General features: G+C 40.0%; 1 protein-coding gene across 3 annotated transcripts in view; it reads right to left on the bottom strand.

Moving 5' to 3' along the window:
* The window catches only part of ulk4 (unc-51 like kinase 4), a 163,185-nt gene that overhangs the window by 80,948 nt on the left and 60,473 nt on the right, over positions 1-21,764 (bottom strand). For 2 of the 3 annotated variants that reach the window (XM_046043690.1, XM_046043691.1), the window contains exons 33-36: positions 18,029-18,192; positions 14,827-14,928; positions 12,676-12,870; positions 6,746-6,834 (exon numbers count right to left, since the gene is read on the bottom strand). In XM_046043690.1, coding sequence (XP_045899646.1) covers positions 6,746-6,834; positions 12,676-12,870; positions 14,827-14,928; positions 18,029-18,192 — 550 coding nt within the window. Of the gene's footprint in view, positions 1-6,745; positions 6,835-11,289; positions 11,355-12,675; positions 12,871-14,826; positions 14,929-18,028; positions 18,193-21,764 lie in introns of all 3 variants that reach the window. The other variant, XR_006824288.1, reaches the window with a different exon arrangement.

Here is a 21,764-nt window from a genome sequence, read left to right on the forward strand (position 1 = left end):
CATGGTGGTGGCAGCATCATGGTTTGGGCCTGCTTTTCTTCAGCAGGGACAGGGAAGATGGTTAAAATTGATGGGAAGATGGATGGAGCCAAATACAGGACCATTCTGGAAGAAAACCTGATGGAGTCTGCAAAAGACCTGAGACTGGGACGGAGATTTGTCTTCCAACAAGACAATGATCCAAAACATAAAGCAAAATCTACACTGGAATGGTTCACAAATAAACATATCCAGGTGTTAGAATGGCCAAGTCAAAGTCCAGACCTGAATCCAATCGAGAATCTGTGGAAAGAACTGAAAACTGCAGTTCACAAACGCTCTCCATCCAACCTTACTGAGCTCGAGCTGTTTTGCAAGGAGGAATTGGCAACAATTTCAGTCTCTCGATGTGCAAAACTGATAGAGACGTACCCCAAGCGACTTACAGCTGTAATAGCAGCAAAAGGTGGCGCTACAAAGTATTAACTTAAGGGGGCTGAATAATTTTGCACGCCCAATTTTTCAGTTTTTTATTTGTTAAAGTTTGAAATATCCAATAAATTTCGTTCCACTTCATGATTGTGTCCCACTTGTTGCTGGTTCTTCACAAAAAATTACAGTTTTATATCTTTGTTTGAAGCCTGCAATGTGGCAAAAGGTCGAAAAGTTCAAGGGGGCCGAATACTTTCGCAAGGCACTGTATTCTTCAGGTGATAGTAGGCTGACTTTGTAATTGTCTTAATATGGCTCCTCAAATTCAGGTCTGTGTCCATGACTACACCAAGATTTCTGTCTTGATTTGTGGTTCTTAACATTACAGATTGAGGTCGAGCACTGACTTTCAATCGTTCCTCCCTGGCTCAAAAAACAATAACTTCAGTTTTATCCTTGTTTAATTGAAGAAAATTCCGGCACATCCAATCGTTGATTTGCTCAATATAGTTACTCAGTGCCTGTATGGGATCATAGTCCCCTGGTGAAATGGTTATATAAATTTGTGTGTCATCTGCATAATTATGGTAACATATTTTGTTGTTTCATAATCTGAGCCAGTGGAAGTATGTAAATGTTAAACAAAAGAGGTCCCAGAATGGAGCCTTGTGGAACTCCACGTCATTTTTGTCAGCTCAGATGTGTGATTACCTATAGACACAAAGTAGTCTCTGTCCTTTAAGTAGGATTCAAACCATTTTAGTACTGTGCCAGAAAGTCCAACCCAGTTTTCAAGTCTGTCTAGTAATATGTTGTGGTCGACCGTGTCGAATGCAGCACTGAGATCCAATAATACTAAGACTGAAATTCTGCCACTGTCAGTGTTTAAATGGATGTCATTGAAGACCTTAACAAGAGCCGTCTCAGTGCTGTGGTGTGGTCGAAAACCTGACTGGAAGACATCAAAACAGTTATTTAGTGCCAAGAAAGCACTAAGATGTTGAATAAACAGCCTTTTCAATGATTTTACTTAAAAATGGGAGATTTGATATGGGCCTATAATTGCTCATTAGTGAACTGTCTAGATTGCTCTTTTTTTAAGAGTGGCTTAATGACTGCATTTTTCAGGGCCTGTGGGAAAAAACCTGAGAGGAGAGACATGTTGACAATTTGTAGTAAATCTGAGGCCATGCATTTAGACACATTTTTGAAAAAAACCTGTTGACAGAATATCAAGGCAGCATGAGGAGGATTTCAGATGTTGTATTATGTCCTCCAGGTTTTTATGGTTAACAGAATCAAATTATCTCATGCTATATGAATTGCTTTTAAGTGGACACAGGGACAAGACATATCCTGTTACTGACATGGAGGCACTGATTGCTTGTCTAATTGTTTGAATTTTGTCTGTGAAGAAGGAGGCAAATTCATTGCAGGCCCTGGTAGATAGAAGTTCAGAGGCTACAGACACAGGAGGGTTGGTTAGCCTGTCAACAGTAGCAAACAGGCCACGTGCATTATTAGTGTTATTTCGGTGATGATGTCAGAGAAGAAAGACCGCCTTGCATTTCTCAGTTCTAAATTATAAATGCGAAGTCTCTCTTTATAGATGTCATAATGAACCTGGAGATTGGTTTTCCGCCACCTGCGTTCAGCTTTTTTGAGTTCTAACCAGCGTAGCATTTCTCCATGGAGATCTTCTCTTACCAGAGACCACCTTCACCTTGGCTGGTGCAATGGCATCAATAACATTTGTAATTTTAGAACTGAAATTATCTACAAGCTCATTGACTGAGACCCGTGAGAGGGCGGGTGTCGAAGAGAAAGCCTGAATAAATTTTAATATGCCGTTTTGTGATCACCTCTGTTTTAACATTTGTGTGCACGCAGATAGCACTCTCAAAGAAAACACAAGAATGATCAGAGAGAGCAACATCAGTCACCACAACCTTGGAAATGTCCAGACCCTTGGAGATGACTAAGTGTGCCCCTTATTGTGTGTGGGCTTCAACACATGCTGAGTCAGTCCATAATTATCAAGAACACATGCTTTTTCTGTTACCTATCAAGACAGGGATGGAGAAGACTACCAGCACATGAGTGCTATTTTCCTTGTAGCCTGGACCCAGCACATATCAGACAGAACTTACTGGGCTTTTTCGCCATTGCGGAGCGGGAAGGCGGGTTTTGCGCTGTATTTGTGACACGTGTCAAACCTGGAGGACTTATAACCAGTGGTGGAGGTGGACGGTGAGGGGGGTTTAGGGTAGAGAAGATGGGAGTGGAGCAAGGGAAGGTGCGGGGAGTAAATTTGGTCTTAGCTCTAACCTGTACTGTAATAAAGGCAAACATGCCAAAAACATAACCAAAAACACAAACAAATGTCATGTAATCTACATATTCTTTAAAAAGGGTTTGTGTAATGCTTATAGTCATTTGAATCTTTCATCTTTCTACAGGTCTGTATTTCTCTCACCTTCTGATTGCAGACTAATAATCTGAACATTGAATTCATTTCTGCATCTTCCTGTCCAAAACACCTGCATCAGGAAATGGTTCAGTGTTGGGCGGACTGACTTAGATATGATCATGAACTGGCACTCTGAGCACCAAAGCCATCTCTGGCTTCTAACTGAACTATTGTGAACATTTGCAGTGTCATCTGAATTCCTGACCATTGTGAACATCAGGACATATTCTGTACACTGGTACACTGCAGCTGCAGCGTTTAGTTTTATTATCATTATTTGTTGGAAAATGTGCTCAACATCCTGCCTGACCTACATAAAGCACAACTGAGCCTCCGTCTGGTGTACTGGTGTTTGTCAGTAGCCATGCTGAGTTGCCTTTTGCCTGGCTGATATTCATCTCTGTTCTCTAAACATTAAATTTTCTTCTACAAGTTCCATTATTTCCTGTTTATGTTGTTGAATGAAATAGTTAGTATGGCAATAGTAACAATGTAATGTCATTATAAGGCATTAAATAGAATATTACAATTTATTGTATTAATACTTTAGTCATGTATTACTTTGCACATAAATCTGTACATATCTGTATCATGAATTATATTTTTTTCATATTGGACCTTGCGTAGGTGGCTTTTCTATTATTTTAACTCAGCCATATGGCATAGTTGTTGTGGTTTAAAACAAATACTTGCTTGATCACCATAACAAAATATTTTTAGATTATGTACAAACATTCATATATTTATAATACTGTGGCTTGGTGAAAAAATCCAGTCTGCTCAGACCCTACAGGCTGTCTATAACCGAACCCTCCTCTCCCCACTCTCCCTCTCTTATCTCCCTCCCTCGTCCTCCTCCCTTCTTCTCCTCCTCCCAGGTGTCTTTGAGGGCAGCCTGACAGCCAGACCAGCAGAAGCCCACCCCTTAGTTGATTAAAACCTTCATAATTAACCTAATTAACACAGCTCCCAGAGGCATAAGAAATCCTTCAAAGTTTGTACATTTGGAGAGCATAAATTGGATCCATAAAAGTTTTAAGACAAACTTTCACAGTCCCAAATTGGTACTCAGCAGCTGCGTGGAGGATTGCGGAAAATTAAATAACTGGTTTTAGATTACAGTGAATGGCTATTACAGAACTACATTAGCATCAAATTTGCATTTGTGTGTGGAAGTCCTGTGTTTTCCACCAATAGAGAGTTACCAGCAGAACTTAGTGGACAATCATTTCGTCACTTGAGACAATAGTGATAATGGAAATTTGTTTTCAGTAGTAGTAGTAGTTTGTATACATACTCCTAACACTTGGAGTGTAGTTTTCACACACTCGTCATATAATCGTATATATTTTTTAATGAGTTGAGCTACTTCTGGTTGAGTTATATTTTTCCACGTACCACTGGCAACTGCAGAAGTACTACCCTGGGGTACAAGTTCTCCTCTTTGGGAGTCATTGCCCTTAATAATGGGGGGGGAGTGGCAGCTTACAATTTGACAGTTTCAGGGTATTAATGCTGGCGTTCTGGTAAAATCCTTCATAAATTGTAGCTGAATCCAAAATTGTTGTTTGCAGAGGAGTTTTGTAGTTTTCTGAGGGCTGCACAACTGATGTTTGACTGAACGCAGCAATAAACTAAGGATCAGGTTTTGGGCCTCAATGCTTTTCTTCTGGATGGAGAACCGTGAGTGACGCTCCTCCCCTCCCTTACACTTGGGCGGCTTGAGGTTTTGAAAAAGGCATTCCTCAGGTTGCCATGGAAAAGGCTGAATGACATCATTTAGGTTAGGATCTCAGCCCAGATCTCCCCTCGCCTTCCCACTCTTCATCCGTCTCCACTCTCTGCTAGCACTCTCCTCTCATCCTCTCAATTAAACCCCACCTCCTCCCCTCCCTTCCTCTCCTCTTCTCTCTCCTCATAACTCCTTTCATCGCCTGCCCTTTCTCCTAAAACCTCTGCTCCCCTCCTCCTACCGCTAAACCAGTGGGAGTGTGCCAGTCTCAGCCACTTCAAAGGCAAGAGCTGCTCTGTGCTTTCATCTGCCAGAGAGGGAGAAGAGAGAGAGGAGACGGGGGGAGAGTAGAAGTGGAAGAGGGAAAGAACGAGAGAGAGCGGGAGAGAGGAGACGAGGGGAGAGGAGAAGTGGGTGAGGGAAATAGGCAAGACATGGGCATAGAGGGTGAAAAAAAGGGAAGAAAAGGAGTGATCGAGGAGAAAAGAGTGGGAGAGGGAGGGGAGTGTGGGAGAGAGCCTCTATGGAAGGACAACAATACACCTTTATTATTGATCTGACGGGGTGTGTGTGTGATTGAGAGACAGTTTGTACATAGACGGGGGTGAAAGCAACTGTGTGTGTGTGTATTTGTGTGTGACAGGTCGCTGGTCTCATACATCAAGCGATCAAAGGAAGCATGGTCGCTACGGCGACAAAACCCTTGGCTCAAAGAGGGAACATTCGGCCCACATCCTCACAAAAGGAAGCCAGATGCAAAGATACAGGTGCACACAAAAACATACACACAGTGCACGTTAGAGTTGTCAGAATCATCTTTGGTAAATATTAGCTATTGTAAAGAAATTAGAAAGTTGCATTTGTTTTGACTATTTGACTATTTGAAATATTTCATGTGTGTTAATGTATGATAGATAAAAAAACAGTTGTACTAATTAGTGCCCTGTTTCTGGCATACTTTTAAAGCGGCCATGTGTAGTTTTCAGTGGCCTCTGCTGGTGAGATTGCAACCACGACCTTTCCAAGCGTGTGCTTGTGCTCATGTGCATGCTCAAACTAATGAGAGAGCACTCTGCGTCGTTTTTATGGACACACCTCAGAAAATCGCAGCTTGACGTTGAACTAATCTATGCACTTTAGTATAACAGTTAGACTGTAGTAAGTAACGTTACTGACAGATGAAGAAGTTGTGTAAAATGACAATGAATCTAAATTGAACACTACGAAGTAAACAACAGTAGAGCCGTGCCAACGTTAGCTGGCTGCCTCACATCTGCTGTGTACCTTTACCTAATTTCTTGCTGGCTAAAGCAAGCAGTGATTTCCAGCTAACGCTGACCCGATTTCTTCACATAGGAAGCAGCATTGTTTTACAGAGAGTTACATTTCATGCATGTGCATCTGAGATGCCTTTATTGCAGCATCCTTTGCAGGACATCTCCCTTAAACACAGATTATGTTTACATAATAAACCACAATTCCAATCCAAGTATGTCCTGGTGTATTTTATTTAGCTCATGTTACTTGCTTTGTCGTTAAAAGTGAGCATTACTTGCAGTAATTCATTAAACAGAGAATCACAGTCGAAGCAGCGCTCCCTGTACACAAACCTTGCAGTTCCCAAACTTGTAAATTTGAGGGAAGCTGTTACTTTGTCAGGTGCATGAAGGTGGTGTAGGTCATGTTTACGGCCAAAGTTTTATTTTTAATACATATGTGATCTCTCAGCTCTTTGTGAGATATTAAGCTGACACTATCCTGTCAGAAGATCGCATCCTTTCAATTACCTCGCAAAAGATCAGTTTTGAGAAATGTAATTAATAATGTGTGTAGTGTAGTGTAAATAATAAGATGACGGAAAGGGCTAGAGAAGAAATATCTAAATCCACAATGATGTCCTTTGAGGTATGGTTTCAACGCTGAAGTACACACACTGCTGGCAAAAATTAGCGTCTTATATGGACAGAGCTTCAAATCTTGACATCTAAAAGGTCAGTTATTAAAAAAAAAGATTATTTTGTCAATCTGAGATAAATTCAAAGCATCTGTTACATCAAAATGGAATAGTCTAGTATTCCCTTATAAATTTATATTTTCTATGACACCCACACACCAACTGCTGACACACACACCTGTTGGATGTAGTTATATCCTGCAGTAGACTCAGTAGCCCCGCCCCTTCGGTACATTCTAACCAATCGGATCGCTCTGTAGTCTGCACCTAAAGAAAGACAGAGAGAGGACGAGTAAAGTGAGTGAGAAAGACTAAAGGGATGATCACATTAGTCTTAGTTATATGGCAGTGGTCCACACTCGACAAAGGATGTGATGTGACTAAATAAATACTGAGTAGTGTACGAGAGCATCACTGCACTTTTATAAGAACACACTGTTAGAATAACAGTTCCAAATACAATGCATCACTGTTTCTATTAGCCAATTGTGCAGATTCACACTGTCAAAGTAGAACAAAAGTGAACTTTGACCTGCAAATTGGCTACAGCCAGATCAGTACTGAAACAGGAAACATACTTTTCTATTTTTTGTATTTAAAACAAGTTCTTTATCCAGTTTTGCAAACACAAACTTCACCACCTTGTAAAGTGATACTTGTCCAATCTAAGAGCCAAAAAGTCAGTAAAGCATGCCAGTCCCCTACAAGCCTCCATGTGTCATCCTGCTAAAGGTCAATAAATGACATGAGTAGGACAAAGAGGAAGAAGACAAGCAACTATAACCATTATCTATAATAATAAGAAACCAATGATGACACGTTTGTACATTGGAAATATAATTTTCACATCCTTTGTTTTCTTTTCACAGCACCAGTGAAAACCATCCCATAGACCACTACATTATAAGAAACACTAGTCTGTCACAAAATCATTTTGCAAGTTACTACAAACAACTGCTGAGTGGCATCACGATCATTTGTCAATGACATTTCAAAGTAAATTGATCATAGAGCTAATTGGCTAAAAATCCAGCTGAATGCACACCCACACGCTGTGTTACATTAGTGCCTTTTCAAATAAGTCCTTTAATTTTTCCTTCTTGTCATTTTGATTCTTGCACTCCTTACTGCTCCTCAGTAGTGGTTATTTGTTTGTCCATGAATTAACTCTTTGATTCTACTGCTGAATTTATACAACACTCTGGATTCTACTAAGTAGTCAGCTAAAGAGCATTCCCCTCTCTTCCTTCACTGAATTTCCTTACTTACGTCATGTAGCTTGTCTTTGTCATCCCTCTGATTGTATTCCTGTCCTGACATGTCTCCCTACACCAAGATGTCTAGGCTCCACACCCACCCAGGAACACCTGGTCCACAGACTGCTCTGTGTGTGTGTGTGTGTGTGTGTTAAGGTTGGTTCTCCATTTAAAAAGGCGGCATTTACTGTTGCAAAGTTAGGTTCTGAATTAAGATCTGATTTAATATTACGGTGACAGTTTGTTGTGGAACAAATTTATTCCAATAAATGATAAAAACTGTGTTGCCTATGTCTCTTTAAGGTGTGTGTGTGTGTTGAGTGGATGTATGTCCACGTGTTTGGTGTTTTCTCTCTGATCTCTGGTGTCATCATCACCTCTGTCTCTCCCGTGACACGGCATGGCTGTTGCTAGGCAACGGGGTTAGGAGGAGACAAAGACACTCCCCTCACCCGCTTACTTTTTTCACAAACACACGCACGCACACACTTCGCCTTCCCCATCAGCAGGGTAAGGGGACATTTATGTGTCTCTGCCAACCTATCATCCCTTCTCCATCCCTGCCCTCCACCGTCTTCATCCTCTCCTCCCTCTTCATCCTCCTCTCCCCCATCTCTACCTGACCAACACCCTGACTCTGTAATTCTGAACGCAAAGTCAGATGAGAGACAAGAGACAGACAAATAGACGTTACCTCTCAGAAAGACAGCTTAGGGCCATCATAATAGATATTAACTTCAAACAAGTGATAATGTACCTGACAGCAGAGAACGAGAGAGAGGGAGCACAGTGAATCAGTGGTTTCCCTCCTATCTTGTAGACAGGACACATTTTATTCTAATTCAGAATTACCGGCCAGAAAGGTCCAGAGTTCACCACGGAGTACCACAAGGTTCAGTGATGGGGCCACGTGTGTTTATTATTTACCTGCTCGCACTATATCTTCCAGCAGCACTATGGTATCCATTACACTGTTATGCAGATGCACTAAGCCCAGTTCTACTCTCGCTTCCAGCACCCCCACTGCCTGTCTCCATAATATACATGGATGACAAACAACTCCCTAAAATTCAACAGTGGGAAGTCTGAGCTGCTCACTGGTCCTAAATCTACACTTTGTCTCCACACAGGTTAGAATCAGAATCAGAAGGAGCTTTATTGCCAAGTAGTGTTTTACACATACGAGGAATTTGCTGTGGTGATAAGGTGCTACACGTAGACAAACATACAGTCAACATAAATAAATTTAGAAATATATAAATATGGAATGGAAGAACAACGTTGCAGATATATACATGTGCATTGTTCTGGGTCTGTGCCGTGCAGAAGTAACGCAACGGAAGAGAATATTGTGTACATATAAATACATAAACTGACAACATAAAAATATACAACAACAAAGATCAACAATCAACAACAAATATGTGCGACTTGCCAGGTCTGTGCCCGACACGAGATGAAACAGTAGTAGGTTAAGTGCCTTGGTGCTATCCTGGACAGTACCCTTTCTTTCTCCAGTCACGAACAATGTCGAGGATGAAGATTTCCCTTTTCCATCTGTGAAACATCACCAGACTACGCCCTGCTTTAACGCAACACTCCACAGAAGTCTTAATCAATGCTTTGGTCACATCACGCATTGACTACTGCAATGCGATCCTAACAGGCATCCCCAATAAAGGTATTCACCGACTTCAACTCATCCAGAACTCTGCAGCAGGCATCATTACACGCTCAAAGTCCACAGAACATGTCACTCCCTAGCTGATTCAATTACACCGGCTCCCTGTGTCACAACGGATTAACTTTAAAATCTTATTATTAACATTCAAAGCTCTCCACAATCTCTCCCCTGCTTATCTCACAGGCCTCCTACAGACTTACAGTCCACCTCGCTCCCTGCGGTCTTACACAGCAGGTGTACTGGCGCTACTAGCCATCAACCTCAACACAATGGGTGCCAGGGCTTTCTCCTATGATGCATAACCAAACCACATAGCTAGCTGTAACACTTGTTCAGGCATTGGGACATTGTCTTGATGAAATTGAAAACTTGTTGAACTTGAATGTGTTTATTTAGTTCAATCCGTGCCACCTATAGAGACTTTGCTTGGAAATGTACATTTTTATACGGTTCACTTCAGACACAATCACGTGGCTCTGCCCACTTTTGGCCAGCTCGCCACACGAGATATTTTTGTCATAAATGACTCAACTTCCAAGTGAACAACTGGCCAAGCTGGAAGCACTGCAACTGAGTGACTGATGGATGGATGATGGACAAATACTTTTCCATGTTTCCAGCTCAAACATGTAAAATGTCACTATAACTGGACATAATATGCTTTGACATTTTGGAGACTCTGTGCTTAGATATTTCAGCCTCTGGAGATGAGAAAGGAGGAAGCTTCTAGACATAAGAGTGTAGTATGAACAGGACAGCATTGAAAACAATATCCTGTAGTGTGTTAACTCAATTTACACTAAATAATACATATTAATAAACACTATTTGTGTTGGACAAGTTGACATAATGGATTTATGGCAGTTTATATGTGAAATGAGTTTGAGAAAGACACACATGTGCATTCATATTTGGGGACCAATCACTGAACACCATAAATTCAGTGTTGACAGAGGCAGACGACTAGGTTTATAAATGCTTGTACAGTAATAAAACTGTTTAAAAAGAAATAATAAATTATTATTTCCCTGACAACTTCTTACGAATCCCTTTTCATTTAATTAGCATTCCCCTTTTAAGTCTTTCCAAGTTGTGTGTTGAGAAAAAAAAAGACAAGTTGAAAATTTCACTAATTCAGACTTGATTCATTCTCCCTCTCTCCTCCTTTTCAGTTTCCAAGCTATTACCGGGATCTTTGATTGAGATTAGCGGAGCCATGAAATCAATGGAAGATAATTAAAAAGCCTTTGTTAAAGGGCAGGCACTTGTGTGTGGGTGTGTGTTTGAGAGCGAATGTGAGTCACTGTGTTTCTGTGATGGTATATCTGTGAAAAAGTGTGATTTGTGGATAACGAATGTCTGTTGCATTCTTTCAAAGCTGCATATTGTTCTCTGTGAATTGGTAATGAGATTCAAGGAAAGTCAACTTAGCAAACAGTTATAAGATGTTGATTTCAGGCTTTCTTGAAACTTTAAACAGCTTCTTTAAAACTTTAGCTATTGGACTCCTATGGGAAAAAGGCACAAGACGGGGGGAAAGTATTGCAACAGTTCTCTGAGGGAACTTTAATATTTAAATCTTTTAAATTTAAATGTGCAATGAGTCAAATAACGAAATGTGCAGAATGGTAGATGGGTATTTTTTGGGCAAATAAATTAGTTCTTCTCCTAGCAATGAGCTGCTTAGTGACTCATGTACTAGCTATGAGGAAATGGCTGAAACACACACACATAGTTTTGTGTGTGTTGCTCAGGGTGGTGAGCAGGATCGAGAATACACACCTTGATGTTACTGTAGCTGTTAGCACAGAGGGTAATGAGGGAGTTTGCACAAGGGGACAAATTTGCTACAAAAGACACAAAAAGAGAAAGAGGTAAGTCTGTGAGCGTGTGTGTGACGGAGTTTGTGTGTGGGTGGTTCAGGTGGCTGGAACTCATTAGTGAGAGGAATCAAAAATACACACGCACTCTTGCACACATGCAACCCCCCGCCCCCCTCCAGGCACAGCCTTCAGTCAGATCATATGATGTCAGGGTGACAGCTGACCTTGTGTCCCACGTGCAGAAACTATTTCATGACCCTGCGGCCAAGCCAAAACATTAGGAATGCATTTTACATAATTCATAGGGGTCTAGAGAAAAACCATCCAATTTTTCAAACTGGTCGTGTTGACTTTTTATGATGAATTTTCACTGGACTGCTCTCACCAACCCTGCCCCTCTTTTACCCTGCTGTTCAAGTTAATACTGGACAATTCTGCAAAGCTCTGGCACATTTTTTAAATATCTTGTTGTGTCAGTAGCATGACAACTTAAGCATGCTTAAATTTAGGCAACCAAATTTTAAGGTTACAGGCATGCTGCCATCATGGTTTATTAAAGTCAACATTCATTGTTCTGGCCAGAGAAAGGATGCAAACCCTGGCCAAGTAGCGTGGACACTGTGGGTAAATGTAGTACCGCAGAATCATCCTATAGGATTTCCTAGGAATGTTAGGCAGGATATATATACCACATATGTTGTTTGACTGCCTTCATTTAATTTCTACCTGAATAAGTGAATTGTGAAATCCTGGTGAATGTTGGCTGCTTCCACATGGAGCTAATGTTATTTAGCACATTTTGGGTAGTAGAAGCTTCAATAAATCTCCACCTGCTTTACTGCAGTGTGTTCTCTTTCAGAGTCAGACGAGTCTTTGGCCTGAACTACAAATCATTTTGACTATCAGACAAAATTGGACAGACATTCAAACAGAGTGACAGGCAGATACAAACCAACACCTTTTCTCCCCATCCGTCTTGCTCCTTCTGTCTTGTTCTGGTGAAACTACACTCTATTTTCAGAACAGCAGCACAGCAGGGCTGTCTGCACTGAGTCTGTTTTTATTATTCCAATATATTCCTTCTGCAGTTAATATTTTAACCCTCAAAATACAAACAAACACAGGGCCAAGATTCTTGAATCATACAGAGATATTCAAAAAGGATTCAGTGCTGCGATTTGAACAAACTAGCACCTGAAAAGGGGGGCACAGAGCACAAACTGATATTTGATTAAATGTCATACAAGCAGTGTTAACATGTGTGACATTTCTATGTAAGTGCACAGATGTTGGTCTGTTTGTGTCTCTGTGTGTGTCTGCCTACCTAAATGTATACTGTACTCACCAGTCGTTTGATGATCCTAAGTGTTGTGCGTTGGATTCGGGGAGTCCCAGTGTGCATGTGTGTGTGCAGCACGTGTGAAAAGTTTTGCAAGCAGGAAGGTGACAGGCAGTCACAACCCTCCCCTCCATACAGCTGGACAAGTAGGGACAGACACTGAATAGACTCCTCCCAAACCTCCTGGTTTTCAGTGGACAGCTACAAGGAGAAAAAATCTGTTAATAAATGGAACGATGAAATAACTTCATGCAGCATGTTTCTATTTATGTTACTGTGGTTGCTATGGGCCATGGGCCAAAATAAAGTGAAGCAACTGATTGAATTCTCCTTCTTCTAGGTGTACTTACAGTGCAGATGATAAATACAATATTAAATGAAATATGAAATCATGAAGTGATACTTTTCACACATACAGCTCAGTATATTAAAGCACACTTTCAAGATAATTATTTTTTACAATTAATAATCACAGCCACTATGTGAAAAAATTACAAATTTGCCTGAGTTGTAATGGTATTTTGGAGCTTTGTAATGATAATTTATAGAAAATTTTACATTAACAGTTATAACTACTTACTCTATTTGAATCAATTTATTTGGAGGCCATATCAGGTAAACATCGACAAATGTTACACGGAAGCATCCAGGATCGATGTTCACTTAGACACAAATGGTAACTGACCCCTTGTCAGATGAATTAACTTCATACACTGTGTAAATCATTAGACCACTATTCTTCAGAACTGTATTCTTTTAACACAAGCAAGTTTTGCAGTTTTAATGATATTAGATTCAAGGACCATATTAAGTATTTCTGATTCTGATTCTGATTCTGATTAATGCTGCTTCTTTCTCTATCCCACTAATCTCCCATGGGGCAAAGGGGCTGAGCGGAAGCCGGGGGTGTGTCAGACGCCCACCCAACACTCAATGTGTCAAGTATATATAAGTAAAAACCTCTATGGTGTCCCTTGAGATCTCCTCTTCTCCTCCACCCCCCACTTTCCTAACCCGATAACACCTACTGCGATAACATTTCCACATTTCTCTCAGCAGGAAAGGCCAAGATTGTACCCACTCTTATCTTACTATTTTTCAGATTGCATCACTTTCTGTGCTGGTACTTACAGATGTGACAGCCTTGTCTGCAGATTTCTGCAAGTAATATTTGTAATAACTGTAGTATAATTACTTTAGTAAACTAGAATAATCATCTGCATCAAACAGTTTGCAAGGAGCATAGTTCATTTATTAAACATTGTACACTGAAGCACATGTAGCAGAGTCAGTACGTTTGCAGAAAACTACGTAACCTGTAACTTTAACAGAACTGTCTGAAAGAATTAGACAGACTCGGAGTCCGTGCATGAAAATGCATTTCAAGCATTTTATTTGTCTCTTTGAAATTAGTTTACTGTAGGACTGCTTGATTAACTTCATTACCATAACAGACGTATGCACCCTGCTTTGGAAGACAGCTAATTAAGGAAGAACATTTAATAAAAGCTTGGTCAGTAGTGTTGCTGTTTACAGTGCAGTCAGAAATGGGAGTTAGGTTTGACTATTGACATATTTAGTCTGGGAGGAAGCTGCCAGAAGCTGTTAGTTACCATAACAGTGGCAGATGGTTTTACTGGTCAGGTTAGTCTAATCTTAAAGAAGAAAGGACAGGAAAAGTTGTGTTAGAAATTTTGCATTTTACCTACTTAACAGCACTGACGTGGACATCAGACTGGCTTGTTATGAGCAGTTCAAACTAATTTGTGGGACCAGTTGCAGCATTAGCAACTGGTGAAAAGTGCTGCATAAGGTGTCACTTTCAATGTAAGCAGTTGATTTGAACTAGAGATCTTTATATTGTATCAGTACTTGTATCACTCTGTCTGCTAACTAATACCAATTATCAAGTATTACTCAGGTAGAAATCACACCCAGAGACCTGACACAACATAAAGGATCAATTAACCAGACAAACAAGCATGTTCTCTCACACACTTCCTTGCAATAATAAGCATGCATACACAGTTTGTCTCACTGTATCAGGCATACATTTAGACATACAGTGCACAAACAAGCATGCAGGAGAAAACAGAAAATATGTGTACGAATGCAAGGCATTCAGATATACACACACACTGTGAGTGTTGGTCTCACCGTGTGAATGAGGTGTGTGCTGAGTTGGCTCAGGGGTCGGTTTTCCAGGAGCAGCTTCTCTGCTGCCTCCATCGCTGCTGCTGGACAAGATAGCCTCTGGCTCTGCACGCACACACACACACACACACACACACACACACACACACACACACACACACACACACACACACACACACACACACACACACACACACACACACACACGTTAAATCATTTATAGAGATTTGACAGTCAATAATGATGGATCCAGAGACCTGCCAAGACAGATTCTGACAGACTGAGACAGACAGAGAAAGACTAAATAGACTACAAGAGGAAATAGTTTTTCTGCATGTTGTGTTATTTTAATTCTCCTTTAACATTCGATGTGGTCCTAACAATTTTCTATTTGTCACATCAAGTCATTTTTATTGCATCTCATTCTCATTAAGATCTCAGTCCCCCCTCCCCAATTAGGACCTCTGTCCCTCACTTTCGCTTATTTTAGTTTAGTTCATGCCTATAGTGGAACTTCAGGCCAATTAGCAGTGGAATAATGTGATTAATACTGACACATATTTTCTCTCTCTCTTTCCCAAAGCCAATTCTTCTTGGTTATGCTCACTCTCTCCTTCTCTTTTTTCTTCTGTAGTATACATAATCTCTGACTCTCTCTCTGACTCTCTCTCTCGACCAACGGAGTAATAGTTTTGGGAGAGCGGTCTAGTCACGTCCTCTCTCCTTATCAGACCTTATTACCCAAATGAATTTGGTTTGGGCAGAAGTTTTCTTTTTAATGAGCTTTGCATTTCTCATAGAATTGATTTCTGCTGCACATTCTGCTTGCTCCCTTTTCCATCTCTGTCTCTCATTCTGTCTCTCCATCCTGCCCTCTCCCTCTTCTGTCCTTCCCTCTTCCACTCAGTCTTTTACCCTGCCTCCCCTTTTAGCCCCCCCACCCCCCTGTCCATGCATTAATATGTATGTGCTGGGCTGGGGTGCACGTATGGGGAGATGGGGGCTGGTGTGTGTGTGTGATCGTATGTGAATGTGTGTCCGTGAGTGTAGGGAGGCAAGCTGAGGACAAAGCCAGTGGTGATAATGAGGCCGCAGGGACATAGCCAGACAGGCCCCTCTGTGTATGCCTGTGAGTATGAATGTGTGAATGTGTGCGTGTGTGTGTGTGTCCCACGGACTCGGGACCTCATCCACTTTCTCCTGAGTCCACAACTTCAATATTGCAGTTGCTTAAACCTGCTAGCTTCCACTGCACACATCAATGGACATACAGACACGCCACGAGAAATGATACAAGGCCAACATTTTGAGGGAGTTGACTTTGTGATTCTGTGCTCAACAGAGATGAAACTGGTAAATACTGGTGAACCAATGTGGGAAATACAACACCTTATATAGACCAGTGTAACATGATGCAGTAAAACAACTGACACACAGCTAACAACCATTTAAAAAATATATGATATTGTTTTTTAAACTACTTCAAGAGCCTCAATATGTTTCAATAAAACCCAATACCCCAATACCCAAGTACCCAATAAAACAGTCACTGTAGTAGCGACTGATTATAATCTGTTTCTGGAGTAGAGCATATTTTAAAATACTGTGCTAATTTTAACATTTAATAGCTGAAATATGGGTCTGGAGGCCAAAATGTTTTTCAATGCATTTTCAGATCTGTTCTACGTAGTGCTGGGCAACGGTTAAAATTTTTTAATTGCGATTAATTGCATGATTTTCTACGATTAATTGCATTGTTATGCTCAAACTTGAATAATGAATTCTAAAGTAGTGTATTGCACACTTTTAATTTAAATGTACAGCTATTTACACAAAAGTGCGATAACGTGGTTTGCAAACTCTTTAAACAAATAAGGTGCTTTTTTACCAGCAGTATGCCCTTTAGCCTACACAGTCGCAATAAAATATTGTAAATCCTAACTTAAACATTAATGTAATCAAATCATATATAAAACACAAGCTATTTGCCACTGCCAGGGCATTACCTTTTATCAAGAGTCAGAGTCTAGGGGTGGGGGAAAAAATAGATACAGCATAGTATAGCGATATTTTCCATGGCAATACTGTACAATATCGGTACACAAACGCCAAGTATTGATCTTTTATCATCTAAATTGTACATGAGAATTTTACTTTTTTGGCACTATAATAATAAAATCAATAGCTTTTTCAGTCCACTAGAAAAGGAGTTTTCCTTTGGGGACACAATTTAAATTTGGAAAAAAGTAATAAATTCCAATACATCGCAATATTGTTAAAATCGCAATAATAGCATATTGTGACGTAAGTATCGTGATAATATCGTATCGTGGGGCATCTGGTGATTCCCACCCCGATCAGAGAGATCTCTTTATTTGTTTTTTTTCTGAACAAGTATCAGCAGAAACATTTTTCTTTCATAAGGGAGCAGCAGAAACAGTCTTTGTTCAGTAGCAAGTGTCCCTGTTAGAAGTTGAATTGTTTTGAACTTTTGTATCCTCGCTATTTGTGAGTTTCCAGAATCTATCACTGTTGACTAAATAGGACATCAACAGGAGGGAATTCGCATGGCAGAGCATCCCCGCAAAACTCCATGTAGGTCTATCAGGTAAAGTTATGTAGCCTATAATTTTAACTTAAGTTAAATAGGCTACAGCTGTGTAACACACAGAAGTTTTTGCCATGGTTACTATCCATAGAGCGCCTGCCGTTTACTCGTGGAGCGCTTGTCTCCTTGTCTGATCACTGGAGCAAAGAGCAACCCCGCGGGGCCAAGCAACTACGTTACGATTTTAAGAATGTTCCTAAGATCGATATCTTCCCAATACTAATCAGCATGCAGTGTTTAGCTATCCACTTCGCTATGGCATTTGTTCGCTTGTCTATCTACTTCTCCCACACGCTGCACCTGCCCGAAGCCTCCCTCCACGGCTTGTTTGGGTGGGTGATTGCAGGCTGATCAACATCCCACCCCTCCTGTGACCCAGGGTTTGACTGTATGTGTGTATTCAGAGCCAGAGAGCAACGAACTTTCAAAATAATAATAATAAATACTGCGTTAACGTGAGATAAAATAATTGTCGGTGTTAAGTAATTAATGTGTTAACGCGATAATAACGCTTTAACTTGCCCAGCCCTAGTTCTATGCCTTGCTCATAGGCAGCTTGATGACCATTGTTGGAGAGAGGGCAGTGAGTGTCCATACCTGCAGTGCGGAGCGGACAACAACAGATGTTTGTTTTAAGATGTTGTGAAGCAGCTCCAGAAGGGCTTGTAAAACAAGATGGCTGACCTTCCTCCCATGCCCTTCTCCATCCAGGTGAAATAGTGCAGCCTCTGAGAGGGTGCTCACCACCACCTCTATTAGACCTGTGCAGTAGAAGAAAAGCAATTGGATACAGTCACTCGAGTTTTGGATACAATGACTTGTTGGTACCAAAACAACTATATTTTACACTCTGGTGTAAACATTGCACAGGAAACATGTATCTTTATTGCCTGTCTCTTCATTGTCACTAGGAAATATCACATTTACAAAAATATCAGTTTGCTCACAAGCTCATTAAATCATTAACATGAATGCCCATCATAGATTGTAACCAAGCAAATCAACCTACTTCTACGTTTCAAACAACTAAGACACGTCCCACTCTCTCCTACATGTATGTTGGAAATACACAACGGTACACCTGAGCCTGACTTGAGTAAATGTCTGTAGCTGCAGGCTCTGGTTCGACTCCACAGTAGATCGATAGCCCCTGCACAACATGAGGGACACTCTCCCTTTTAGGTCGATTAGCATTTCACTGGCACCAATATGCCCAGCAGAGAAAAATAGCTGCCTTCAACATTTAACTCTTTAAACAGCACTCGAAGCTGTGCAGTTTGAATTCATCTGCGACAATCTGATAGTATCAACACATCCAAGTCCTAAGAATGGTAACACAAATAGCAGCAAAAGACAACTCAAATTAGATCTAAAAATACATTCTGTTCTTCTCTTTGTATCTCTTCTACTTCCCTGTCACCTCACTTTATACCTCCCTAGAAAACTGTCCGATGTAGAACATGTTGTAAAGCTGCTAACCCTTGCCAAGCCGTTAATAAATAGCTCTTACTAAAGTGCAAAACCATGTTCCTTTGCTCATTAAAGTTAACATGAAACGTAGTTTGCTACTGCAGGCTTCTGCCCCTGAGACACACCTCTGTATGTGAAGACTAGATAAATTCTGCTCTGTCTGTAATGACATATGGGTTCCAATAAATGTACAGTGCCTATCAATAAGTCCAAAGTTCTACCTTATTTTCATTTCTATGCACAAAAAAAGTAACAGTTAAATAACAAATAAATTAAATCACTGTCTTCACTGGGGAAAATACACCCAGTGTTATTTTCTATTCCAATAGATCTTTATTTAGAATGTAGATGTTGTGTGTGTGTTTATTTGTGTGAGTGAAAGTGCAACACTGCTGACACTAGAAAGCTATTAAGCTAGCCTGCTGTCAGTGAGATGAACTGTTGCTTTGTCAAGCCTCATATTTAAATAAACAGACTGCTCTACTTGGGACTGTTGAGTCAAACAAAGATCTCTTCTGCTGTTAATGTAATCCGACAGTGCAGTCCTGTTCTAGATAGTTCAGCTCATGTGTATGTTAATAATATTATTCTGTTATTATCTGCTGAGAGTAGCAGCCATCACTATACACAGCCATCTGATCCTGATATTTAAGCCACCTATCAACCAAGCTTTACAGCTGCATAAGTAATCAAAAGGAAAATTACTCTTTGACTGTGTACCTAAATATTTGAAGCATATGCTCATATTGGGAATATACATACAACACACAGTGCTTGTAACTAGTGATCATATGGACTTTTAGGGTATAGAAATAGTCCTAATTTTCTAACTGGCCGAGTCAACACCATAAAAATCTGCTACAATTTTGCTATGTTGAAGGGACACATGTATTTCTGAAAGGTTACAGCACAATAGAAAAATATAAATAAAAAATATATACAAATAATGTACAAAGGTCAAGCTACACATAGTTTTGAAGTCGGCTACAAAGAAAAATCTACAGAGCTAAGGAAGTAGTCAAAGCTGGAAATTGGAAAAGGAATTCGAAGCATACCAAACATTAATTCCAAATGCATACAATATACTCATCTGACTGAATTTCACCAGCAATGGCTAAATGCATTACAGATTTAAACTCAATAATATGAATAAACAAACAAAACCAAAACTTCAACCAGAAAAGACATTTAGATAGGAATCTGACTACAGCAGCAATGCCAGCAAAGCAGAGTCTGTACTGCACTGTAGATTCATAGATAGATAGCTGACTGAATCCCGCGTCTTCTGGACGTCATAGGACACACATTTTCCAACTGCAGTCTCCAACATAACATTTGACACATTTCCAACGCACAAGACATTTCTGCATGCTTGACCCTCTGTGCGTACCCTTGATTAAATCATGCACAACAACTTTACTTTATAGACCCATATTCCATACAGCTTCCCAAATTAAACCGTGTAAATCATTGTGGAGTGTGGGAGACAGAGGCATCCTGGGAATGCACTGAGCACAAACAGTTCACAAAGTTGCATGAAAAATAATTCAAAGACTAACGTGAGCAACTGACATATTTATTATTATATATTTATATTTTTCATAGAAATGAACAAAAATAGCATGTGCGATTTGATGTGTACTTAGTGTTGTTGCACACATTTCATTACGAATACATGGTCAAAACAGAGACCCACATTTATTAGCACTGCAGATTCATTATATATTAAAACAGCCACTGTATTTGGGGACAACAGGAAAGGAAAAGTTTCATAACATTACTTCATGTTTGTGCAGCGTGATCCAGACTTATCTTGGTTTGGCTCCGTTCTGGTTCTCAGTCAGCTATACATCAGAAATTGCTTGATTCCTGTGTAATCATGTTATCATATTGGTGGTAGCGTCTATCAGTCAATGCCAACAAGTACATTTTTAAAATGTCATATGTACTAATGTTATGTGCTCATTTTAAGACTGGAGGAATAATGTAGTGTAAACCATTGTGCTCTGTCCTATTTTAGAGTTTGGACTTTAACTAGGTTAAAAATAGACACTCTACAATGCTTTGCAGTATCATCTATTTATAAACCATGTAAAATGATTTTCTACTGGGAATCAACAGGACAGATGGCTCACAGCATTATTGTCTAAGCAAATTAGGAAAGTTTTCTGGGGACAGGAAAACCTCTACTAAATTGATAACATATGACTAATGGATAATGTTTCAGTTAATTTAAATAAACTTTAATTAAAGGTTGTACGTGGCTTCAATAATGTGATTTTCCCCAATAATGTATGCAACATCTGGGTAAGTCTTCTTCAAGGATGGAGTGAAGTATAGCATGATGAAATTGTGTATGTGCTTGATGTGCTTACTGAATATCTAAATGAGAATGCTTTTTGTGTTATTAATTTCCATCAACACATAGATATATAAAAAATTATTAGAAAACTTATTTTATTCATTATATGTTGTCTGGTCCCACCCTGTGGCTAACAGAAGTGACCACTACCAACATATTCTGTAGTGCACTCAGTATTAAGCATTCATGCATTGATCAAGAAACCAACCTGATTGAATCTACAGGACCACAACCATCCAGCTAGCAAAAAATATATACCAAAATAGACTTCATACCCAACGACATAACAGGTTGCTTGTCAATGCATTGCATACATCCCATATAACTGTTCAAAAGATAACTTATAAGTCTTTTCTACAGCCCCCAAAATTAAACAGTGACACAAATAAAACTAGTTAGTTAAAGTTAAAATGTTCTGGGTTTAAGGTTAGGAAAAAATCACCACATGTTATAATTGTTTATTCACACTGGACTGCAATGCAAACTGCACAGGTATGAATG

The sequence above is a fragment of the Micropterus dolomieu genome, linkage group LG03 (assembly GCF_021292245.1).
Source record: "Micropterus dolomieu isolate WLL.071019.BEF.003 ecotype Adirondacks linkage group LG03, ASM2129224v1, whole genome shotgun sequence".
In the NCBI taxonomy this organism is placed as follows: Eukaryota; Metazoa; Chordata; class Actinopteri; order Centrarchiformes; family Centrarchidae; genus Micropterus; species Micropterus dolomieu.